This window comes from Ammospiza caudacuta, chromosome 7 (assembly GCF_027887145.1).
Source record: "Ammospiza caudacuta isolate bAmmCau1 chromosome 7, bAmmCau1.pri, whole genome shotgun sequence".
Lineage (NCBI taxonomy): Eukaryota > Metazoa > Chordata > Aves > Passeriformes > Passerellidae > Ammospiza > Ammospiza caudacuta.
The window spans coordinates 46,209,601-46,231,837 of NC_080599.1; the positions used below are offsets into that span (position 1 = coordinate 46,209,601).

The 22,237-nt window shown below is 53.5% G+C and overlaps 1 protein-coding gene across 2 annotated transcripts; it reads right to left on the reverse strand.

The window, feature by feature from the left end:
• Positions 1 to 348: 348 nt before the first annotated feature.
• KANK4 (KN motif and ankyrin repeat domains 4) lies at positions 349 to 21,816 on the reverse strand. Of its 2 annotated transcripts, none has more exons than XM_058808703.1 (10): positions 21,761 to 21,816; positions 10,898 to 10,976; positions 7,821 to 9,596; positions 6,780 to 6,891; positions 5,279 to 5,488; positions 4,668 to 4,755; positions 4,079 to 4,298; positions 2,602 to 2,744; positions 1,030 to 1,230; positions 349 to 438 (listed from the first exon to the last, which is right to left on the reverse strand). In XM_058808703.1, exons 2-10 carry the CDS (start codon positions 10,911 to 10,913, stop codon positions 349 to 351), a joined length of 2,856 nt encoding a protein of 951 aa, XP_058664686.1. In that variant the 5' UTR covers positions 10,914 to 10,976; positions 21,761 to 21,816. The 2 variants fall into 2 exon arrangements, with proteins under 2 accessions (XP_058664686.1, XP_058664685.1); XM_058808702.1 differs by having other exon boundaries at positions 7,821 to 9,599; positions 21,761 to 21,790.
• Between the last annotated feature and the right edge of the window lie 421 nt (positions 21,817 to 22,237).

The following is a 22,237-nucleotide window of genomic DNA, read 5'->3' on the forward strand; positions in this document are numbered from 1 at the left end:
GGAGAGGAGAGGAGAGGAGAGGAGAGGAGAGGAGAGGAGAGGAGAGGAGAGGAGAGGAGAGGAGAGGAGAGGAGAGGAGAGGAGAGGAGAGGAGAGGAGAGGAGAGGAGAGGAGAGGAGAGGAGAGGAGAGGAGAGGAGAGGAGAGGAGAGGAGAGGAGAGGAGAGGAGAGGAGAGGAGAGGAGAGGGTCTGGAGTTGTTTGTGGCACAGATCAGGCTGTGAGTGGGCCGAAGGAGGAGACTTAGGCACAGGGAGCATTGTTCAGTGGTGCAGGGAGTTGCTGCCCTGCGGCCCCGCTGCACGGCCCTGCCCCAGCAGGGATGCTCATGGAGGAGCGCTGGCTCCGGCTCACAGCGGGAGGGAGGGGCTGAGCTCGATGTGGGCTCGCAGGAGCGCAGCGATGTCCCCATGAGCCAGTGACAGCGCCGAGTTCCCGCCCTGCAGGACACAGAGGGGACACATCACCGCCACAGTGAATCCCTGCTCCCTCCCCAGGCCTTCCCTCCCTCCGTTCCTCCCTGCCTTACAGTGAGTCACCATCCCAAACCCCGCTTTGGGCCTCAACCACACCAAACTCGGCCCAGCTGTGCCTCTGCCCGGCCCCTGTGCCCTCCTGCACGCCTCAGATAAAATTATAGTTTAATTAGAAAATAGTTCCATAATTCCAAACGCAAGCCTGTGGCCCAGCAGGAATTTCCACCCACTCCCAGCCCAGCCCCGTCCCACACATCCCATGGAGAGGCTCCATTCTCAGGAGTTAATTGCTAATTTCTTGGAGCTGAAGCTCTGCTGATTCCGCACGCCCAGGAGTCCATCTGGGTTTTTTAGGGTTACACCAACACTCCCGCCCAGCCTATGGCTGTCACAACCACCCCATGCACAGCTCAGCACCAAAAGCAGGGGTTTGGTTCAGAAAATGGACTGAAATCGGCACTTCTTCCCTTCAAGCCCACCCCTGGGGGACTGTTGCCTGGACCACGGGATCCCAGCTGAGCTGGCCCTGCCTGCAGCGATGCTGAGGAGCCGCACCTTGTCCGTGAGGGTCACCAGGCAGCCGGGCTGCGCCAGCAGCAGCCGCACCATGTCGGCGTTGCCCTGGCGACAGGCCACCATCAGCGCCGTGCTGCCCTCCTCGTCCTGCAGGTTGACATCGGCCCGGCAGGCCAGCAGCGCCCGCACCATGTCGTCCCTGTCGTGGCTCACCCCCAGCATCAGCGCGGTCTGGCCGCCCTGCAGGGCCACGGGACATAGTAGTAGTAGTAGTAATAATAATAATAATAATAATAATAATAATAATAATAATAATAATAATAATAATAATAATAATAATAATAATCGGTAGTAATAGTAGTAGTAGTAGTAATAGTATATATTATGGTCTGATAATATTTACAAAAATATAATAATAGTACTATATATAATAATTATTATTATATATATAATGGTATATATAATATATAATAGTATAGTATATTATTATAGTGTATTATAATATATACTAGTATAATATATTGTTATAATATATGTTATATAATATATGTTATAATAATTATTATAACAGTTGTATAATATATAATTCTTATTAATGAATAATCATTATAATTAATATATATTACAATCTGATAATGTTTACAATAATATAATAATAGTATAATCTATAATTATTATTATTCATATACTTAATGGTATATGTACTATATTACATATATGGTATATATAATAAAATTGTATATATAATTGTATTAATATATATTATATTATATATATTATATTATATATATAATTATATTATATAATATATATTACTATATAATAATAGAATTACTATAATAATATTCTAATTATTATATATTTATTATTATTATTACTATTATTATTACTATTGCACATATAGAATAATTCAAAAATTTAGATTTGTCAAAGCTCTCTAAGATCACCAAGTCCAACCATTAACCCAGCACTGACAAGCCCACCCCTAACCCACATTCCATAACCACATGTCACATCATTGCATGTTATTATTGCATGGTACATACACTATAATAATTCCTATTAATATTGCATCCTATTGCACGTTATTGTCCAATCACCCTGGGGCTCCTCAGCAGCTGTTGTGAGAGGCACCTGTTCACTTGTGGAAGGTCCTTGCAGCAGCATGGCCAAACCTCCCAGCTGCCCCCAAATGTGGCTTCCCCAAATCCACCTGGGCAGTTTATCCAGATCTGGACTAACTTACAGCAGTGTGGGAGCAGAGATGGGTGAGGGCACTCCCATCCCTAAACCAAAATGTGTGACTGACGAAGCTCACCAGCAAACCTGGGGCTCCCACGCCCTGGGGTTCATCCCTCGCTTCTCATTTCTGATTTTTGCCTCAGAAATACTTGTTTGCAAAATTTCCAGCCTTTTTTAAATTTGTCCATTTGCCCCAGCTGTTACACCCCTTCCCAGGGAGCTGCTGGGTGGCCACACTCAGATAAAGTTTCTTTTGGAACGTTTGGGAAGCAGCAGCTCCCACCCCATTCCTGCTGCCGAGCCTCAGCCTGGCGCTGCCACGGAAGCTAAGGAACCCAAATTACATCCCCAGCAGTTCCTGTCACACACCTGGGCAGCTCTCAGGTTGACATCCCCCTCCTGCAGCAGCCTCATCACCACCTCCATGTCCTGGCGGGTCTCGGGGGCCGCCAGCGGCGTCAGCATCACGGCCGTGTAGCCAGCACGGTTCTGCAGGTCCAGGCAGCACTTCCCTGCAGGGGATGGACCCAGCCCGGGGTGGATCACCCAGAGGGAGCAGAAAGGAGAGAGGGACTCATACAACATGTGGCATCTCATATTTCCAGAAAAGGAGTTATTCCATAATGATACAGGACGGGGATTTATCTGTTTTGAATATCCAGGCTCGTGAGCGCAGCACTAAACGGCCCCTGGTGCTACAGTTAATTACAACTGTTGAGGTCAACTCAATTAACTTTGAAGACCACAACAAATAGAAATTAAAGGGGGATAATTAATGCCTCAAGCACATGCTGGTTGGAGCTGTGGGCTGTTTGCTTTGGCTCCAGTGGCAAGGGAGCAGCAGAGAGACGCCCATCACCCAACGGGCTTGGAAAACATCCTGGCCTCATTTCACTCATTTTTCACTTCAAAGAGCCCATTTCCAGCTCCTCCACGAGGAATGAGCCGTGGCTGAGGGTGAGGGCTCGGCTCCAGCCTCACCCTGAGGAAGCAGCTGCCTCAAACCCTTCCCTGCCTCAAACCCTTCCCTCCCCGCGCCTCTGCGGCAACAATTGGGTTATAGATGGGTATGATAATCTGCCATTTCCCGAACATTTCATGGATTGTCTGGCCCATGAGAAAAGGCCAAAGTGCCTCTGTTCTCTCAGACCACGAGCACATTTTTGCCCTGTACAGGCTCAGCTGAGATTTTTGTTCTTTCATTGCAACACAAGCTGAAAGTTCAATAGTTTAACATGGGAGTTTTTCTGCGGTGCTGAGGGATTTTTTATGCTCTCAGGGGTTTGATCCTCCTGCCCCAAGCCATCATGTGGCTTTGGCTGCTGCAAGAAGCTGGGGAGCCACCCCATCCCACCTGGACTGGGGCCATGAGGGACATGCCTTTGGATACAGCAATGCTGAGCCATCCCCAAGTCAGGCTGCAAAGCCCTCAACATGTGTGAGGGCACTGATGAGCCTTCATGACAGCTGGGACCCCCAACCACATCCACGGGCCCAGAGCTGAGCTGTGGGGGAGGATGCTGGTCTTGAGGTCAGCCAGGTCTCCTGGATGGACCTCAGCTCCATCCTGGTACTTTGGATGGATCCTGGGCCCCTGTTTCTCTCCTGGATGGACCCTGCCTCCATGTCTGCCTCCTGGATGGGGCCCTTGCAGGTAGGTGGCTGCTGGTCCTCAGCCCCACCTCAGTCCCAGCTCCTGACTGATCTCCCTGGGAGGACCCTGGCCCTCCTTCAGTGTTTGCCATGTCTGGGACTGTCCATGTCCCCCTGTCCCCTGTGTACCCATCCCTCATGGGACCACAACCCCATGGCAGAAGCCCTGGCTGAGCAGAGTGGCCGTTCCTACCCGTGTCCAGCAGGAGCTTTGCGACCTGGAAGTTGGAGTGGGACACGCTGTAGTGGAGAGCTGTGTTGCCATTCCTGTCAGGCAGGTTCACCACGGTCTCCAGGAGCTGGGGCTGGATGTCCCCCAGCGCCTCCAGGTACGCTGCCACCACCTCCGGCCTGGAAGCCTTGTGGCTGGACACCTGGAACCACTCCCGGGAGATGGAGCCCAGCACAGGCTGCTGCAAACACAAAGTGTCACTGTCACTGTCCCTGCAGAGCGGTGGCTGCCCCAGCTCCTGGCCCCACCCCGGCAGCACTCAGCCTGTGGGTTTGTGATTGCTGCTACAACTTGAGGGGGAAAGGAATTTCCTGTGGTAACTTGGATGAGTAACCAGACAAAGCCATCATCTTTCTTTTTTATGTTTTCCCTCCTCTCTTCCTTTCTTTTTGGCTGTTGTAAAACTGACTCAGATGTCACCTCACCCCCCTCTCCTCACAAAGCTGTCCCAGAGCACAGCCTGCAATGTGCCACAGGGATAATCTCATCCATTAAAACATGAACAGCGAGCATGAACCGTGTCCGAAACGGGACTGGGAAATATCTGTACCAGATGCTGGTTGCTTCTGCTGCTGATTTCTGGGAGGTGTTCACTGAGGAGCTGGCAGGCAGCAAGGAAATCTTCGGAAGGTTTGCATCTAAAGGGAAAAGACTTTTGTAAATCCACCATGGGACAGGAGATATTGAACCAAGTAGAACACAGGCAGATTAGATTGGAATATGTTCAACACATTTAAGTGTTTAAATTATTGGACACGAGTTGTCCCATTGACTTGACACAGATTTTAGGTACAAAGCCAAGCACTTAAGCAGAGGTTTAAGCCCAGAGTCACAGATTTATATGGTCAATTTCATCTATTACAAAAATCCTTAACGTGGGTAAAAAAAAAAATCTTATTCCTGAACCTGCAAAGAACTTTACCAAAAAACTTTCCATGAGAGGGGAGAATGAGCTAACTCACCAGACATGACTCAGTGTAGGGCCTGAATCAATCTCCATTAGATTCTGTGGTAACTCAGAAAATATTTAGCTCTTTAAAGCCTTTTCCCTTTCCTGCAGAGGTCACCACTGCTGTTCCACCAGACGAAGCCCCGGCCCAGCCCTGCAGTCCCGTGTCCTGTGGCCACCATGGGTCAGTCACCACCCAGTGCCATGGTTACCTGTGAGCCTGGTGCTGAGAGCAGGGAGCTGCTCCTGCTGATGCCTCCTGCTCATCATCATCATCATCCTCCTCCTCACGCTTCTCCCCTGAGGAAGGCCCTCTGCTTTCCCTTCCATCCTGCTCGGGCTCCACGTCCCCGGCTCTGTCCTCGGTCTCGGTGTCGCTGTCCTCACAGCTGGTGTCCTCTTCACTTGACGTTGTCTCGTAGCTATTTGAGGACACCACAGGTTACTCCCTCCTTCCCCAGCCACAGCCACGGGCCTGACCAAGGCTCATTGCCCCCAAGGGGCCTTGGGTGAAGCACAGAGTGACAAGCAGCAAGTTACAAGGTGTGAGCCGCAGCCGAAGTCGGGGTTAGTCTGTCTCTGGCTCCTCAAGCAGCAGGAGCGTGGCAGAAGCAGTTAATGAGCAGCAGGCAAGGTTACTGCAGGGTTTGGAGGGATGTCCATCACATCCCTCGTGGATCTGCGGCCCGGGCAGGGGCTGAGAGCTGCCTCCCTGCTGGGAGCTGCTGGCACGGTGGCAGGGTGGCAGCAGCACGGCCCCCGTGGCAAGGAGGGACTCGAGGTGGCATCGGCAGCCTCGAGGAGCACGAGACAAAAGCTGTGTTTGCACAGCTTTTGGGCTGAAGTCTTTTGGGCTGAATCCATCATTCCAGCAGCCCTGATAGAGATCTCTCCTCTGGTTCTCTAAAAGCATTAATATTAATAATGTCTTCCACAAAAGAGAACGTTCACTCGGATTGACCCCAGAACTTTCCTCCAATTAACCAAGACTCCTCCAGTCCCTACAAGTTGTACCCATTTGGCATTTCCCAGCAAGTGGGAAGTGAGGGGAGCAGGATGTGAGCAGAGGGCAGCACCCAGGCTGGCACACACAGCTGCCTGCCCACCCAGGACAGTGACACGTGTCCTGCACTCTCCATGCCAGCACACATTCACCTCAGCACGACATGCTGCCCCTGCTCCGCTCACAGGCCAAGGAGTGCTGGATGCTGGACACACCTGGAACGGGGAGCACAACCTAAAGTCTCCTTCACCCCAAGGTCATTCCTTATTTACCAAAAAAGTCTCTTCCCAGGCCCTGCACCAAGTGCTGTTGGCTTTGCTGGAGCGTGGGGCAGGTTAGTGCAGCGTGCTCACCAGGCAGGGCTGGCCTCCTCCAAAACCCACCAAGGGCAGTGGGAATCTTCCCAGGGAATCTTCCCATGGAGCATTCCCACCTTCCCCAGCTGGGTTTGGGATGAGGCCCCAGGAGAAGGTGTGCAGAGAGCGTCAGCCCCCAGCGTGCTCCCGCTGCTCTGAACACTGCACCACCCTTCCTTAACCGGGTTACTCACGGGTTATCAGTGCTGCATTAAAGAAGGGAGAAAAGAGGCTCTGTTTCAACTGGCCTTTTAATCAGGAGGGGAAAAGAGGGGGAAAAGAATGACTTCTCCAGCGATACAGAGGACATTCCACGTTAAAAGGCAGTTCTTTGTCTTCTGAATGGATGCTTACCCACCATTTACCCCAACAAACTGGAGATTCTTTTTGGTCCCATTGCCTCCTGCATGGAAACCACAACCTTTCTTTTTCATGATGGATTTAAGACTTGTGGTTGGAGAGTTTTCTACCAAAATACAAAATAACAGATTAATTAAGCAGATGTGCCATAATTAGCAATCATTATTCCCAACCTCAAGCAACAAGCCACGAATCATAATTGTAAACATCTTACGAGAGTCTTTTGATGTCTTGCAAAACTACAGATGCAGTTGGCCACAACCTGAACCTGCCCTGCCACCTTTAATACAGGTCTCAAATAACTCCAGGTCACTGGGAATATAAAGGAAGTGACTGGAAATTATGTATTTGTCCTATGAATATAAGTAGATGTTACTGGTTTGGTTTTTGAAGGTTTTTTTCCCCAGGAGCTATGTATTGGAAAATTCCTACATAAATCTGCTATAATACTGCATGGATGAGTTTTTCAATTGGACTTTGAATAGTGTCTATATATTAAGGAATAAGTCACTTATCTATTTGCAAGTCCCTTCCCTCCCTCCCCCAGAGAATAGGCATTGGATTCCCATCTTCATATAAGCTAAAATTATTTTAGATGAAGGTCTGTCAGTGGGGATAGGTCTTTTCCCAGCCTGGTTGCTCAGTTATTTTGACTGGTTTGGGTTCTGGAGAACTCCACACTGATTTACCCCCGATAAGCACCAGCCTCATATTTTAGCAAACTGAGATGTGCAACCCGAATAAAAAGAATGTTTATTTGATGGAACAGCCACCAGTGTGGCAGCTTTTGGAAGCTGATCTTGCATATAAACGAGCCACTGCTTTATGAGCTCCTACATCATTTTGTTTGCTTTTTTCCATGTCAGATCCATAACCTGTGCTGTGCAGAGATTTGCCTCTCTCATCATGCTTTGTCGAGACTATTCCTGATCTGACTGACAACAACTGTTCCACTACATCCCCCCTGCTCCACGCTGGAATAAATGGGAAAACATTTGGCCCGGACACATGGAAGCCTGTGCCAATATTATTTACCCAACTGTTGATAGTGCGTGTTGGAATTCTCCTTATCCACAGGGCCTTGTGAGGAGTAGGCAGAGAGCAGGGAGTTCAGGGAATTAACTAATTGGTTCTGGATGGAGCTGAGCTTGGAGGCCGGCTGCTTGATGGCGCTGGCCAGCTCGGGGTAGCCGTGCTCCAAGCACAGCCATTGCTCCTGCAGGAGCTCCTGGATCTTTTTCACATATTGGCCAATGGGGTCAACAGCCGGGAGCTCCTCATGGCCAGGAGCCCCTTCCTCCTGCAGCCCTTCCCGAGGTTCATCTTCTCCAAAGCCCGCCTTGCCGAGGGAGTTCTGGTGGTTCTGGTTGTGGTCTCCGGGGTGCTCGTGGATCTGCAGCTGCCTGAGGCAGGGAGCAGGAGGTCCGGCCTCCACACTGGCCTCACCAGCACGTCCCTGTGCCCGAGCACCCGCCGGGCCCTGCTCCCTGCACGCCTCCCCGGCCTGGGCACTCTCTGCCCTGAGGGTGCCGCAGCCGATGGATCTGGTGGAGAGCGGGATATTGACGTTGATGCCCTTGTCCTGGGCCTGCCGGAGCCCTGTCCCCTGCGAGAGCTCGGTGTTCACGGCGGCGTCCAGGCGCTGCAAGGCCCCGCTGCCCCTGCGCCTCCGCGGCTCAGCCTCCCTGGCCTTCTCCTGCCACAGCTGCTCTTCCAGCTCAGCTTTGGAGCTGGCCAGCAGCTTAATGCTCTTCTCCTTCTCCTGGATCTCACGATCCTGCTGCTCCAGCACTGCCCTGACCTGCTCGAGCTCCTCTTTCTTCTTGGCCAGCTGCTCCTCCAGCTCAGCGACCTGCTGCTTCAGCACCGTGACCCCGCCGGGCTCTCCATGCTCAGGGGTACGGGGAGCACTGCTCTCCTTGTCCCCTCCAGCTCGGACATTCCTCTCCTCACTTTCCTTCAGCACGTTCAGATCCATCTCACTCACACTGAGCCCCCTTTCCGCAGGGCTCACGCTCTCCTCCGCCAGCCGGAGGGCAGCCGGCGCCGCTGCCTCAGCCCTGGCCAGGTCGGAGCCATCGGCGGCATCGCCCTCCTCGGCCCCGCTCTCCACCAGCACCTGCAGCTGCTGGCTCTGCCAGGGGGGCTGCAGGGGCAGAGCCCCGCCGGGCTGCCCCGCGGAGCCGTCCCGCTCCATCTCTCGCGGCGGGGCTGAGCCGCTGCCCTCCGAGCTGGGCCGGGAGGCGCTCTGGGGACCGCGGCAGGGCTGCGGAGGGCTCCGGAGGGGCGAGGGTGCGGCCGGGGGGCTGTGGCCGGGGGGCAGCGCCTCGGGCATGCTGGAGGCTCGCAGCAGCTGCGGCCGCGCCCTCAGCGCGTCCTGCGGCCGGGCCAGCTCCGCCTGAGGCCAGCCCAGCTCCGCCTGCCGCCGCGCCTCCGCCAGCAGCGCCTTCCTCCGGTAGCTCGGCTCCTCGGGAGCTGCCCCGGCCGGCAGTAGGGCCCGCGGCGGCTCCTCGCCCAGGGACGCCTTTCGCTGAGGGAAGGAGCAGGTGGAGGTCCAGCTCTTGCTGGGAGCGGCGGTGGAGCAGCCGCGGGAGCCGCTCTCGGGCAGGCTGAAGTTTCTGGGCAGGGTGTTGAATTTGGGCTGCTTGGCTCTGCGGTGGATGTGCACCCGCCTGATGGTGTTGCCTTTCTCGATGTCGTCCACGTACTTGAGGAAGTCCAGGTCCAAGTGGAAGCCGTAGGGTGTCTCCAGCGAGTAGGGGAGGCTGCGGGGCTGCTCCCGGTCCCCGTCGGGTTTGGGCGGCTGGCCATCTGCTGAAACACCCCCCCAGAAAAAGAAGAAATTATCCAATTTTGAAAAAAAAAAATGTTTAGAGCAGGGGGGAGATGTTTTTTCTCTTTTCATTTCAGTTTTGGGCAGGCAGCTCATTATTGTGGAGGCTCCTGGTGAAGCTGTGCAGACACACAGTGACACGCACCAAGCTCTGATCTGGTTTTCCAGAGGTGCACCAGGTAATTGTTGCACTGAGGAAGCCAAAAATTCCCTGAAATCATGGCTCTAATTGGCAATTAAGCAAACAGCAGGCTTTGCAGGCAGAGCTGTGTAGGTACAGATAATAAATCTGGTGGATAATAAATCCAGCCCAATAATAGAATGTGGGATCAATCTATGACAATGATATTCTTCAAGGCTTTTGGTTTGGTTCGAACTTTTCAGCGGCGTAAGCAGCGCACACCAAGCAGGAAAATCATTGCCTCGCTTCACCTGCAGCCACCAGGTCACAAATTATTCCTTGAAAATGACGGCTCTGGGCAGAGGCTGCTGCTCGGAGCCGCAGCCATGCAGAACACGCATCCCAAGGTGACCTGCTCAGCGCCAGCACAGCTCCTAACTGAGGCAAATCACCACTAAATGGGTGTCACTGTGTCTGCCCACCCAGCCAGCACAGCCAAACTGCCCCTGACCAGGGTCTCCCACTTTAACACAGCCATCTCCAGCCTGCAAACAGTCACAGCCCCCAAATTTCCACCTTGAGGGGGTTAACAGGTAAATTTCTGCACTTTTATGCAGCAAGTCCCTGAAATCACAGTGGTGTGGGCTGCTCTGCACCTCTGAGCACACGAGTTGGGCTCAGTGAGGAGGAGGAGGAGGCAGCAGGGCCCATGGCTGACCCCTCTGTCTCCATCCTGGTGCAGCAGCTGGAGAGGACCAGGACAATTGGGAACAGATTTTGGTGCTGCTCAGCACAGAGCGTCACTGAGATGCTGAGGGGCTGCCTGGGTGGGGAGCAGCACGTGGAAGGCAGGGGAAGGACAGAGGGACAACACCACTGGGGTCATCCCAGGGCACGGGAGCACAGCTGGAGGGTGGGAGCAGGGATCTGTCACAGGGCATGGGAGGACAAATATGTGCTGATCTATAGCTGGGACCTGCTTTGCTGTGGTTTTTGAGAAATCTGCATAATAATGAACGATGCATTTTTCACCTCTTGGCCCCACATCTACAGAACAGGTTATTTACAGCAATTCTGGTAAGGAAATTACTCCATGGCTTGGTTGGGAGTCTTTCTAAAGGAATAAATGAACAAATAAATATCCTGTAGGTTCCATACCTTCTGTCTTCTCCATGGTGGGGTCTAACTGGGCTGTCACTTAAGCATCTTCTGACAAGGGCTGAGGAGTCGCTTCACCCTTGGAAAAAAGAAATGGATACTCCTAATTTAATAAAATAACAAAGCCGTGTGAACTTAATCTCTCCTTAAAGCCTTACAAGCCTTCAAAGGCCACCCCCCTCCCACTTCCCATCCTCTGCAGCCCAGTGGTGTCCAAGGCTTTGAAGCTGCTAAAATCAATAGCTCCTTTTCCAGAGGCAACAACTTGTGCTTGACAGACACATCCCAGGGAGCTGGTCCTGGTAAAACATCCCCTGCATTACAGAGGGTTTGACTGCCAGCAAGGACAGACAGACATTTGGGATGGCTTGAGATCGATGGCACAGACTCCTGAGAGCTGGAGATATCCAACTTGATAAAAGCTCCCTGTCAACAGGGATATAAACTAGACACAGAAATGACTGGTTTGCCTTTATTTTAAAATCCATAACGAGCAAAGATTCAAAATTTATGTTGAATCTCGCTCAAATGACAGCCATTACTTCAGAGCACGTCCCTACTGTTAAAAAGTAGGGATGTGCTTCACCAAATTGCACGGGACCACAGACAAATTGCTTTCAGCTCAGGGAACAACTTCAGATGGAGATCTACCACAGCCAACACTGAGATCTTCACATCATTTCTGGGCTGTGGTACCAGAAATGGTAACACATGTCCAGCTCCTTCCCATCATGTAGACACAGATGAGACCCTCCTGGAGCACAAGGAATTAAGGCTGGGAATGTCCAAGAAAGGTCCTGGGAGAAACTTCTCACCTCCAGGTCCTTTAGAAAGGCACAGAGAGGAGGCAGGGAAGGGTGAAGGAGGTTGGGGCAGTTGGACATCACAGCTTGAGGCTCCGTGGCTTGTGTGAGAAGGACAACAACACTCCGAGTGAGAAGGTCTGGTTTCAATTTCTGCTACAGAGGATGACAGGGGAGTTTCCTGAACAGTAGGTTGTTTGTTGATGATTCTCCTTACAGTATCTGGTTTGGTTCCTGGCCAGAGACGGCCCCACAGCTGCTTGGAAGTCCATCCCTGCTCCTCCAGTGCATCCCTGAGCTACGCAACACCCTCAGGGCAGGACCAGCAGCACAGAGCCTGTGCTGAGCCAGCCCCAGCTCACACCCATCTCATGGACCAAAACAACAGAGTCTGAACTCATTTTCTGCGTGCAGAGCTTTGCCTCAGCCAGGGCTTCAGCACTGACCACAGTTCCAGAGCTCCCCAGGAAGAGGCTCCAGCTGACCCTTACCTAAGACCAGCTAAAAAATGAAGTCAAATCCTGCTGTATTGTTACCACAGGACATTGCCACATCCCTGGAAGTGTCCAAGGCCAGCTTGGACAGGGATCTGAGCACCCTGGGATGGTGGAAAGTGTCCCTGCCCATGGGATGAGGTGATCTTCAAGGTCCCTTCCAACCCAAGCCATTCTATGATTCTACAATGAATACTTTGAAAGATCAAAACCTTTTAAAGAAACAATCAATTGTCAATCCCATGAGGCATGTTTGTGGTCAATGTAGAGCCTTGATGAGAAGTCAGAAAGGTCCCAACCCAAGAAGAACATCAAAGCTCCCCAAAGCTCCTGCAGGGTGCCCACCCAGCACCTTGTGAGCTGCTGGAAAGCTGCTCTAGTGCTCTCCAATAAACCACACTCCTTCTACAAAGGACCACTCCTTCTGTCTCCTCCTGCCAGAGAACAGCACGTGCCAAAACAAACACCAACCTCTTTCTCAAATGTTGTTTCTTCCCCTTAATTTTCCGACTGCAGCCAATTCCAGCCTGACCAGCTACACTCCACTCTTCCAGGTCATTTATTCAGAAGGAGGGGGGGAAAGCCAGTGAATAGGATGGTTTTTAATATCTAGATAATTGCATTTGGATCATTTATGAGCTGGCTGGGTTCCAACTCTGCAGCCCAAACTGATACTATGACTACTCTCCTTTGACCAATCTACTTCAAAATCGCCTCGTAAAAGGATGCTGAATGTCCCCAACCAGCTTGCTGATGTTCTCCTGCCCCCTCCGGGGCAGCTCAGGCATGGAGAAGATGGCTTAGAGCCAAAAATGTGCCTCTTTGGACCCCACAGCTGCTCTCCCATGCCTGTCCCTAAGAAAAATGAGATTAAAATATAAAAAGTCATCTGCCAGAAGTAGGAGACCCTTACACCAGGGTCCATAATTTGAGGCAGGGTAACAGTTTTAGGTGTGTCTCCATCCTGCTGAAACCTGTTAGCCTGACCCTCTGCCAGGTTCTATACTTGCTGAGTTTTCTCTAGTAAATGAAATTGAAGAACATTTCTTTTTCTCCCCATGCATCGCTGATCCTTACCTTTGCTACACAGTGGGGAGGATTAATCCAGATTGGAATTAGGCTGTTTTTCTCAAGGCAGGAATAAATACATACAGAAATGGAAACGGAGAAGCCAAATATGTGAGAAGGCAACAGCACAGAGCAGAGTAGTATTATTCCTGGGGGCAGGGACAATGCACTGTCTTTTTAACCAGCCTGGACTCAAGCACTGGCTCTTTACACTCACATTTAACCCCTCTCTCACTCCATCCCACTTGCCAGGCAATGTGAGCAGCTCCCCCATCCACCCCAGCCAGCAGGAAGGAGAGCACCACGACACCCCCAAACATTTAAATTACAAATGAACTCAACCACATACCACAAATCCCCACAAAATCCATTCTCCCAGAGCATCTTGCTAGTAATTTTAACTGGGAAACAGTTAACCCTGAGCCTATAAATAACAAGATAACCCACCAGCACGTTAGCACAGTCTGGTTAGCTGTAACACAACGCGATCTGAGCTGTGCCTGTCTGTTCTCCTGCACTGCAGCAGCAGCTCCAGCACTTGGTGGTGAAAGGAAAAACTGGTTAGCAAAGCGTTTTGTCAGGTTACCTGCTCAGGCTGGCACCCACAAACCCCCCGGGGAGCAGCAGCTCTCGCCTCCCTCCACAGCATCTTCTCCCATTCGAAGGGCTCGGAGCAGCGAGCGCAGCGTGGCTGGACCCCAGCCTGCTCCAGCAGCCACAAACTTGGTCAGCTGAGCTGTGACCTTGCTCAGAAAGCAAACACAAGTTTAAACCAAGAAGCACAAAAGAGGGATTGATTTTCCGGCAGAGCAGCCCACGGCTCTCGGATGACCTTTGCGAGGACAGTTCAATCCCGGTGCACAAAACGAGTTACTTTTCCACGGAATAGTTCTTTTTCCCAGAAAACACCGAGCACCAAGCGCTGCCCGGGCTGTCGAGGAGGGTGCTGCCTTATCAGGGCTGATAATTGAAGAGAGAGTCAATAATTAACGGCGGCGTTGCTGCTGTACCTGATGCTGCGGCTGCAGCGCTCCGCATGCCGCACCTCCGGGCTGGAGCATTAGCAATTCCAGGAGCGCCTCTCCCGAGGAAACGCAGCCGCGACTCGCCGGCGGCAGCCCGGGGGAGCTGCAGGAGGGCTGCGTGTCCCCAGATCCTCCGTGCGGAGCAGGCACAGCCCCCCGTCCCTGTCGCCGTGTCCATCCATGCGCAGCGCACGGGATGGGCGGCGCGGGCAGGGGTGTCCCGGTGGGGACAGTGCCACTCTCCGCATCAAACTCTCCAGCCCTCGGCTCTGGGGTTATCCATCCCAACTTCCAGCTGGCAGAGCAGACGCTGGCACAGGCTGCCCAGAGCAGCTGTGGCTGTCCCTGGATCCCTGGAAGTGCCCAAGGCCAGGCTGGACAGGCTTGGAGCAGCCTGGGATAGCAGAAAGTGTCCCTGCCCATGGCAAGGGGTGGAACGAGATTTAAGGGCTTTAAGGTCCCTCCCAACCCAAACCAGTCTGGGATTCTGTGATTTTGGGCAGGGTGGCTCAGTGATGGGCAGAGTGCCCGTCCCAAGCCTGTCTTGCATTGGCATTCCCCTCGGGCATCCTGGATTGCTGCCCCTCCAGGCTGGCAGCAGGGACAAATCCCTCAGTCCCTGCACAGAACTCGCCAGAGCCTCATGCTTGCAAAGGCCGAGGGGCTCAGGGCTGCAAAACTCTTCCAGGGCTGGGAAAGCAAATCCTGGGAAGTGGAGGCATCCCCTGGGAGCTGGGGGGTCTGCTGGGGGCTCTCACCAGGGACTCCCATCACTGAGCAGCCCCAGCACCTTTCCCATGGCTGAAGAGCAGCACAGCCCCAGTCTCATGCTGGGGAGGAAAACCGCATCTTGTGGTGTGCGAGAGCAGAGCTGCTGGCGCTGCTCCAGCTCCCTGCACCCCCCAGCCGGGACTTTAACACATTAACTTTGAAGAAAAGCAGACAAGTTTTGCCTGTGCAGGAAGCAGAGTATCTGGAGGCACAGAGGGCCAGCAGGGTTTGTCCTTTTGCCAGCCCCTCCCCGAGGCACGGATGGGTTAAACTTCCTACCCGAGGAATGAGGAATCATTGAAATTCCGCCTTTCCCAAACTGCCTTTCCCACGCGGCTCCGTCCCACACCGCGCGGGGCCGTGGCTTTCTGCTTTCACAAGCAATTACTGAGCCTCAGCTTCCAAACCAGCTCCAGGGCACGCTGGCTCCTTTTCCCTTTTCTGCTGAATTCCTCTGCTTTAGTTACGCTCGTGTGTCTCTTCTGAGCCGCTTGTGTTCTCCAGGCAAAGCAGCACAACAGGAAAACACACGTATTTCTATATGATGCTGATTTTAAAGGCATTCTGAGAGAATTGTTGGGTTTTCCCACTGGACAGAGCTAGCAGGAAGCTTTAATTTGGAGCATTTCCTTATTGCAATTACCCACATACGAGCTACAGTTGTTCCCACATTTAATCCCTCCGGAACTGAAGAAGTCTGTGACCCCTTAAATAAGCTTTTAATCGGGAGCTACGAAGGGAAGGAGTCAAAACATTCAAATTAATTAATTATGGCCTGGTGCTTGATGGATTTACATCCAGCCTCTGATAGCTTTGCCCAAGGGGGTTACTGCAGGGTGGGAAGTGGGGAAGGGGCTCACCAAGATTGTCCCCCAAGCATGAGAACTGAGGTCATGGCCTGAAAGTGCTGCTGCTGCCTCACATCAGGCACCAAGCTGCCGGCGGCCTTGCTCTGCTCCCATGGATGAGAGGAACCAGACGGCTCTGAAGTGGCTCGAGAGCCATCCCATCCACCCCCCTGGCCACCCCTGCTGCCTCCCTGATGCTGGCAGGGCTGCTGCCCTCCCCTCCCCACAGAGAATCCCTGTGGGATGGCAGGGTTGGGCTTCACCCCCTCTCCTCTCCACCACGGGCCCTTTCAGGTTGGAAGGGACAACTGAGATCATCCAGGGCCACCTCCCTGCTCCAGCAGGGTCACCCCAGAGCACTCTGCTCAGGAGCGTGTCCAGAGGGGTCTGGAATATCCCCAGTGAGAGAGAGACTCCACAGCCTTTCTGGACAATGTGCCCAGTGCTTGGTCACTTCCCAGGGAAGTTCTGCCTCACATTCAGGTGGAAATTCCCGGGTATCATTTTCTGCCCATTCCTCCTGTCCCATTGCTGGGCACCACTGAGGCTGAGCAGAGCCTGGTCCATCCTTGTCCATCTGACACCTCCCTCTGGATACTCATACCCATGGATGGGGTCCCTGCTCACTTATCTCTTCTCAATACTGACCAGGCCCAACTCTCAGAGCCTTTCCTGGGCACGGAGATGCTCCAGGCCCTTCCTCATCTCCACAGCCCCCACTCAGGAGCTCCCTCTCATCCTGAGGAGCCCAGAGCTGGACTCAGCACTCAGATGTGCCCCACAGGGCTGAGCAGAGGGGCAGGATCACCCCAGGGTGACCCACAGACAGGGCTGGCCCTTGGCACCCAAAGGGTTACACCCAAACCTGCTCCATCCGGGCAGTCTGGATTGCACAACAGCCCCGGCTGCAAATGGACATACCAGGAATAAAAATGGCCTCTCGGGGAATATTTGTTGTAGGGATTTTTCAATTCTGTTTTCACTGCAAAGGAAGAAAAATAAGCCACTTCCAGTCTGCTGGGGACCTGCACACGGGTGGGATCTCTGCTGTGATCCTCTGCCTGCTGGCACAGCCATGGGAAGGAGTTTCCCTCCAGGAGAAAAGAAAAGAGGCTTGAAAACTTTGTGGGATTAAATAAATACCTAGTTAAATAAAAGCAGTTTAAAGTCCTGGTTTGCACTGCAAGGAGTTGTCATGAGGTTTCCCTAAGTGAGAGCAAACAGGGTTGCTGCTGGATGAGATCTGAGTCCTGGGAGCCCACCAGCCACCTTCCCACGGGTGTCTGGCATCACAAAATCACCACTGCCAGTGGTCCTGTGCCCCACAGCACCCCTTGGAACAGCAGCTTGAGGGGGCAGAAGGCAGCTGAGCAGACCCAGAATTAAAGTGGGGACACCAGACAATGCCTGAGGCACTGCTACAAACCCAGCAGCACCAGGAGGGAAAGTTCCCAAGCTGGATCCATCCCAGCCTGCAGCCACACCACAGAGCTGGGCAGGCCTCCCTCTGTGCTGAGGCACAGCAGGACTGGATTTAGGATGCAAAACCTGTTACTTATGGGAAGAGCCTTCAGCCTGGGGCCAGTGGATGGTTTCAGCACATGGCTGATGACAATGGGACCTTATTGCACCCCAAGAGAAACCTCCCTTGGCTGTTGCCTGCCCGGGGCATCTCCAGAGCAGAGCTGGGAGCTGGAAGCAATTTGGGAGTGCTGGAGAGGGACGAGCTCTCCCTGCAGCCCATCAGTGGCTGAGGATGGAGAGGTCCAGGCTGGCTCCCACCCCCTCTGCACAAAAAGCAGGAGGAGGAGCAGCTGGGGCTGGAGCTGGGGGCTGTGCACATGGAAAACATCCTGGAGGCGTGTGGGGCCTCCCCGGGGTCTGAACCGGAGGGTTCACAAGGAAGCTGAATAATGAACCCTGCACCACTCCATAAAGGAGGGGATCCCTTTCAGCAGCCCCTGGGTGTGCAACCCTTGGTACTTAACCAGCCATTTCAGGCCCTTTTCCTCCCCAAAGTCTGTAATAAAGCTGTGTGCATTCTGATTTTATTAAAGCTGCTCGTTGCTGTCTAATAAATGTTATGAGCTTCCTGCCAGCATTTCCATTAGAGACGGGTCAGACCTGGAGGTATCAGATATCCAAACTCTCTCCCTCCTTTCTGGCTTACCAGGAGGGGAAAACGATCACATTCACCCCCTCCTCTGATAACCTCTTTTCTGACTGACCTTCAGCTCATTCCAGCCACAGACTCACAAAAGCCGTGGTCAATTCTTGTGATTTTATCCCGTGCCTTGAAAGCTGTGGTGTTTTCCCTAAAGTCTTCTTTCCCAGAGCCAGGCGAGCACAAAAAAGCACCCAAAGCCCTGAAACAAAAGTGCTCCACAGTCAGAAGGCAGACAAAAATCCGAGGTGCCTCGTTGCTAACATTTACTCTTCTCTTTGCCTGAATCCCACAAGTTTTGAGGGAAAACAATGAAATCCTGCTATGGCTGCTGGTCTGTCCCTCCTTGACCTTGGGACAAGTCAAGCTTTGCTGCCACTGTTACTGAGTAACTCCCACGTGGTCAAAGTGGGAAATTTTAGGTGCTTTTAGGAAAACCCTGTTGTCTGCATTTCTCTCCTCGTCCCTGGGCAACCACTGCAATCCCCCATGGAGCCACGGAGCCATTTCCGTCGATTTCTGACCCCAGCCAACGAGACTCGCATTGATCACACTCCTGACAAAATCCTCCTCACACTGCAACATTTCTTGTTTAGGCCACCTGAAACCACTCTCCTCACAGACTGGGGCTGCAGAGAGGGAGGATGTGCCGCCTTCCTCCTCTGCTGGTGATTTCTGTGAGGATAAGGGGAGCTGGGAGCCCTGGGGCAGCATTTCCCACCTCTCACCCATTTAGGAAATGGGGATTTTCCTCCAGGTTTTTGACAAAGCCTCAGCCCTACACCACACATTGCTGGTGTTGTTTCAGCTTTTTCACACCACGTTCCACTCTGATGGGGAGACGAACCAGCTGCAAAGATGAATTTAAGATATTCTCACTTTGAAGATGGAGACTTCTGTGTCTGGATAGGTTTTTCACCATATTTCACATTTCTGACTCCATCAAATTGTCCATTTGGGTGGACATTTGGTATTTTCTTAATAACGACACCACCTTCTTTTCCAAGTGCTGTTTAAACCCTGGGATGGGCAGGACTCGAGACTTCCCAAAACACGAATTCCCCTGAGGTTTAAAATAAACAGGGTTGAAGCAGGAGCTCCCTGCAGCCAGTTCGTCCCCACTGCTCTCCCCTGGCATTGTCACTGTGAGGATTCTGCCCCAAGCCATGGGCTCCTTCACACCCCTGGAGCTGGGCTCAGGGTTTTATTGACCAGAATCTGCATCCCACTGCTCTGGAGCCAGGCAGAGTCACATAACCCCTGTCAAGTGGGGCACCAAATGGAAAATACAATAACTTTCCATATTGACTTTTTTCCCCCTCATCAATGGGGCCATGCTCATCCCTGTGGCTGCTCCCAAAGCTTCCTTAAAAAGACCCAAGATTTGATGAGTTGGGCTGAAATGCACAGCGATGAAAATGCGACTTTTAAAATATTTGGCAGCTGTAAAACCACCAAGGGAGGGACCTGAATTGGCACTGAGCTGGTGAATGAGCCTGTGTTCATCCAGCAGCCACGTCCCAGGATCTCAACACCGCTCCTGATTCAAGGAATGCTTTGAGAGCAAGCCTCTCCCTCCCAAAACATTCCCATTCCAGAGGTTCTTTGGTGGGAAGCATTGTCATATTCCTGCTTGGTGGGAAAGAAATATGTGGGAATGGGACAGACCCAGCATTGCATGAGGGGATGATACCTGGGAGCTAAAACTATCCTCACAACAGGATTTTCTGGAGAGGAGCAGGGTTTTCCTACTCCAAGGAAACTGCATCAGGACTCTGAGAGAGCCCACAGCAGCAACAAGTTCCCTGACACTTCATCTTCCAGCTCCAGAGCTGTTTCAATGAATCCATTCACTGATCCCTCCTCAACCATAGATTCCCCAGCCAGGTCCCTGCTCATCAGTCATTTCAGCAGATATATTTATTTTTTCAATATTACAACCCAAGTGACAAATAACCAATGATTAATGTGAGGTTACAGGTTCTCCCTCTTCCTTTGCCATCTCAGGTATCATTTAAGAGATCAGCTTTTCCAATTAGCCCATCCAAAATCAAACACAAACCACCTGGAAGACTGCAAAACACGTCCAAAGGCAAATGCTGATTTTTGTTCACATTGCTGTGGTTGCTACCCTTGCCCTACATAAGCAATGCTTTTGGGTGTTCACCAATTTCATTTGGGCAACACAGCTGAAATATTCAATATCTGGGGAGGCTCTGGACAAGGGAAGCCCTTCCTGCTGGTGTCACATCAGAGCTGTCAGGAAAACGAGATATCCCTGAAGAGCCCAGACCCACTCCCAGCCCTGCACGGCGAACATCACACCCAGAGCATCCAGACCATGGCTTCCTCCATCCTGAACTCACGTGAACTTCCAGCTGACATTATCCAGCCCACGTTCTGCTTCCTCATGGACCACCCAGCCTCTCCTCCAGCTCAGTGATGTGAGCAGCAGCTCAGTGCTCCCTGCTCCTGGTTTCTGTGCTGGGAGCACAGCCCGAGCTCTCAGGCCGGCTGGAATCTGCAGCCACTGGGAACAAGCTGCGCTTGAGGAAAGGGCAAGAGCAGTGGAGGGAAGTGTCCAGGGCACGGCTGCTCCCGGCAGACAGAGCTGGGCTGCTCACAATGCCCTGGCAGCGAGCACGCCCGGGGAACGGCGATGCTGCCCGGCCCTCCTGCCCCTCTGGGACACAGGGAACCCGGCACAGCCCCGGCCACAGCCAGAAATGAGTTTCGGTGCCAGGAGCTGCTCGGTCCGGGCGGCTGGAACGCGGGCAAGGGAACGGGGAGAGGCCCCGGGACCGCGCTCAGCCCGGAGGCTGGGCTGGGGCTTGGCCGAGCCTCATCTTCCACGCTAGGCAGGGTTTATGGTTCGGCTTTGAGGCTAAACACAGCTCTGGGGACTTCACTGCAATACCCAGGGCCTGGGGGCCCTTCCCAGTCCTCGCACGGTGACCTCTGGGGGTCCCAGCAGAGCTCGGAGCTTTCCTGCCCTCTCCCAGCTGCCCAGCCACGCTCAGTGCCCCCACCCCGAGCCAGGCGTGCTCTGGAAACGCTCCCGTCCCGAGTGAGCCACGGCTGATGCTGCCCTGGGCAGCCACGCCAGGGGCCAAGAGCCCTGAGCACCCCCGGAGCATCCTTGGAGCACCCCCGGAGCACCCTTGCAGCAGACCCAAGAGCACCCTTGGAGCAAACCCAGGAGCACGCCGTGAGCACCCTTAGAGCATCCCTGGAGCAGACCCAGGAGCACCCTTAGAGCACCCTCCAAAGCACTCCCACCCATTCCCTGAGCACCCTGGAGCATCCTTGAGCACTTCCCAAACACCCCTCTGACCATCCTCCAGCGCACCCTCCGAGACACTCCCAGCGCTCTCCCCGTGCCCCCGGGCAGCCCCAGACACAGAACCCGACCGGCAGCGCCCCGGGCAGCCCCAGGCACGGAGCCCGACCCGGTGCCCGCTGTCCCTGCCTCTGCCCGCTGCCCTGCCCGCTGCCCGCTGTCCCTGCCCTGCCCGCTGCCCGCTGTCCCTGCCCGGTGCCCCCGTCCCTGCCCTGTGCCCGCTGTCCCTGCCCGGTGCCCGCTGCCCTGCCCGGTGCCCGCTGTCCCTGCCCGCTGCCCTGCCCGCTGCCCTGCCCGGTGCCCGCTGCCCTGCCCGGTGCCCGCTGTCCCGCTGTCCGGCGCGGCCGTACCTGCCCGGGCAGAGCCAGCGCGGCGCTCCCGCTGCTCCTCAGGCGGGAGCCGAGGCGGGCCCGGGGGCGGGGCGGGACCCGGTGCCCTCCCCCGGGCAGCGGGGCCGGGGGCGGCCCGATTGGGCTGCGGGCGGGACAGCGGGGCCAGGGGCAGCGCTGGCTGTGGGAGGCCGCTTTTTAGAATTTTTTTTTTTTTTTTAACTTTCCCTCATGCCCGCTGTATTTATACTTTTGTAGCTCATCCTGTTTGCACAGGTGCGGATCGAGAGCGGTGGGAAGGAAGGGAAATCTGCGGGGATGGGCTCGGGATGCAGAAGTTGAAGTGTTTTTGCACCAGCTGTTCCCTGGCTCGGCCCTTCAGCCCCACCCGGTTCACTTCGGGCCCTTGTTCCTCAATGCAATCACATGGAAAATGCAGAGAAAAGGCAATTTGGGTTTTAGGCTTTGAACTTCCCCATGTGCCCAATCCCATGTGCT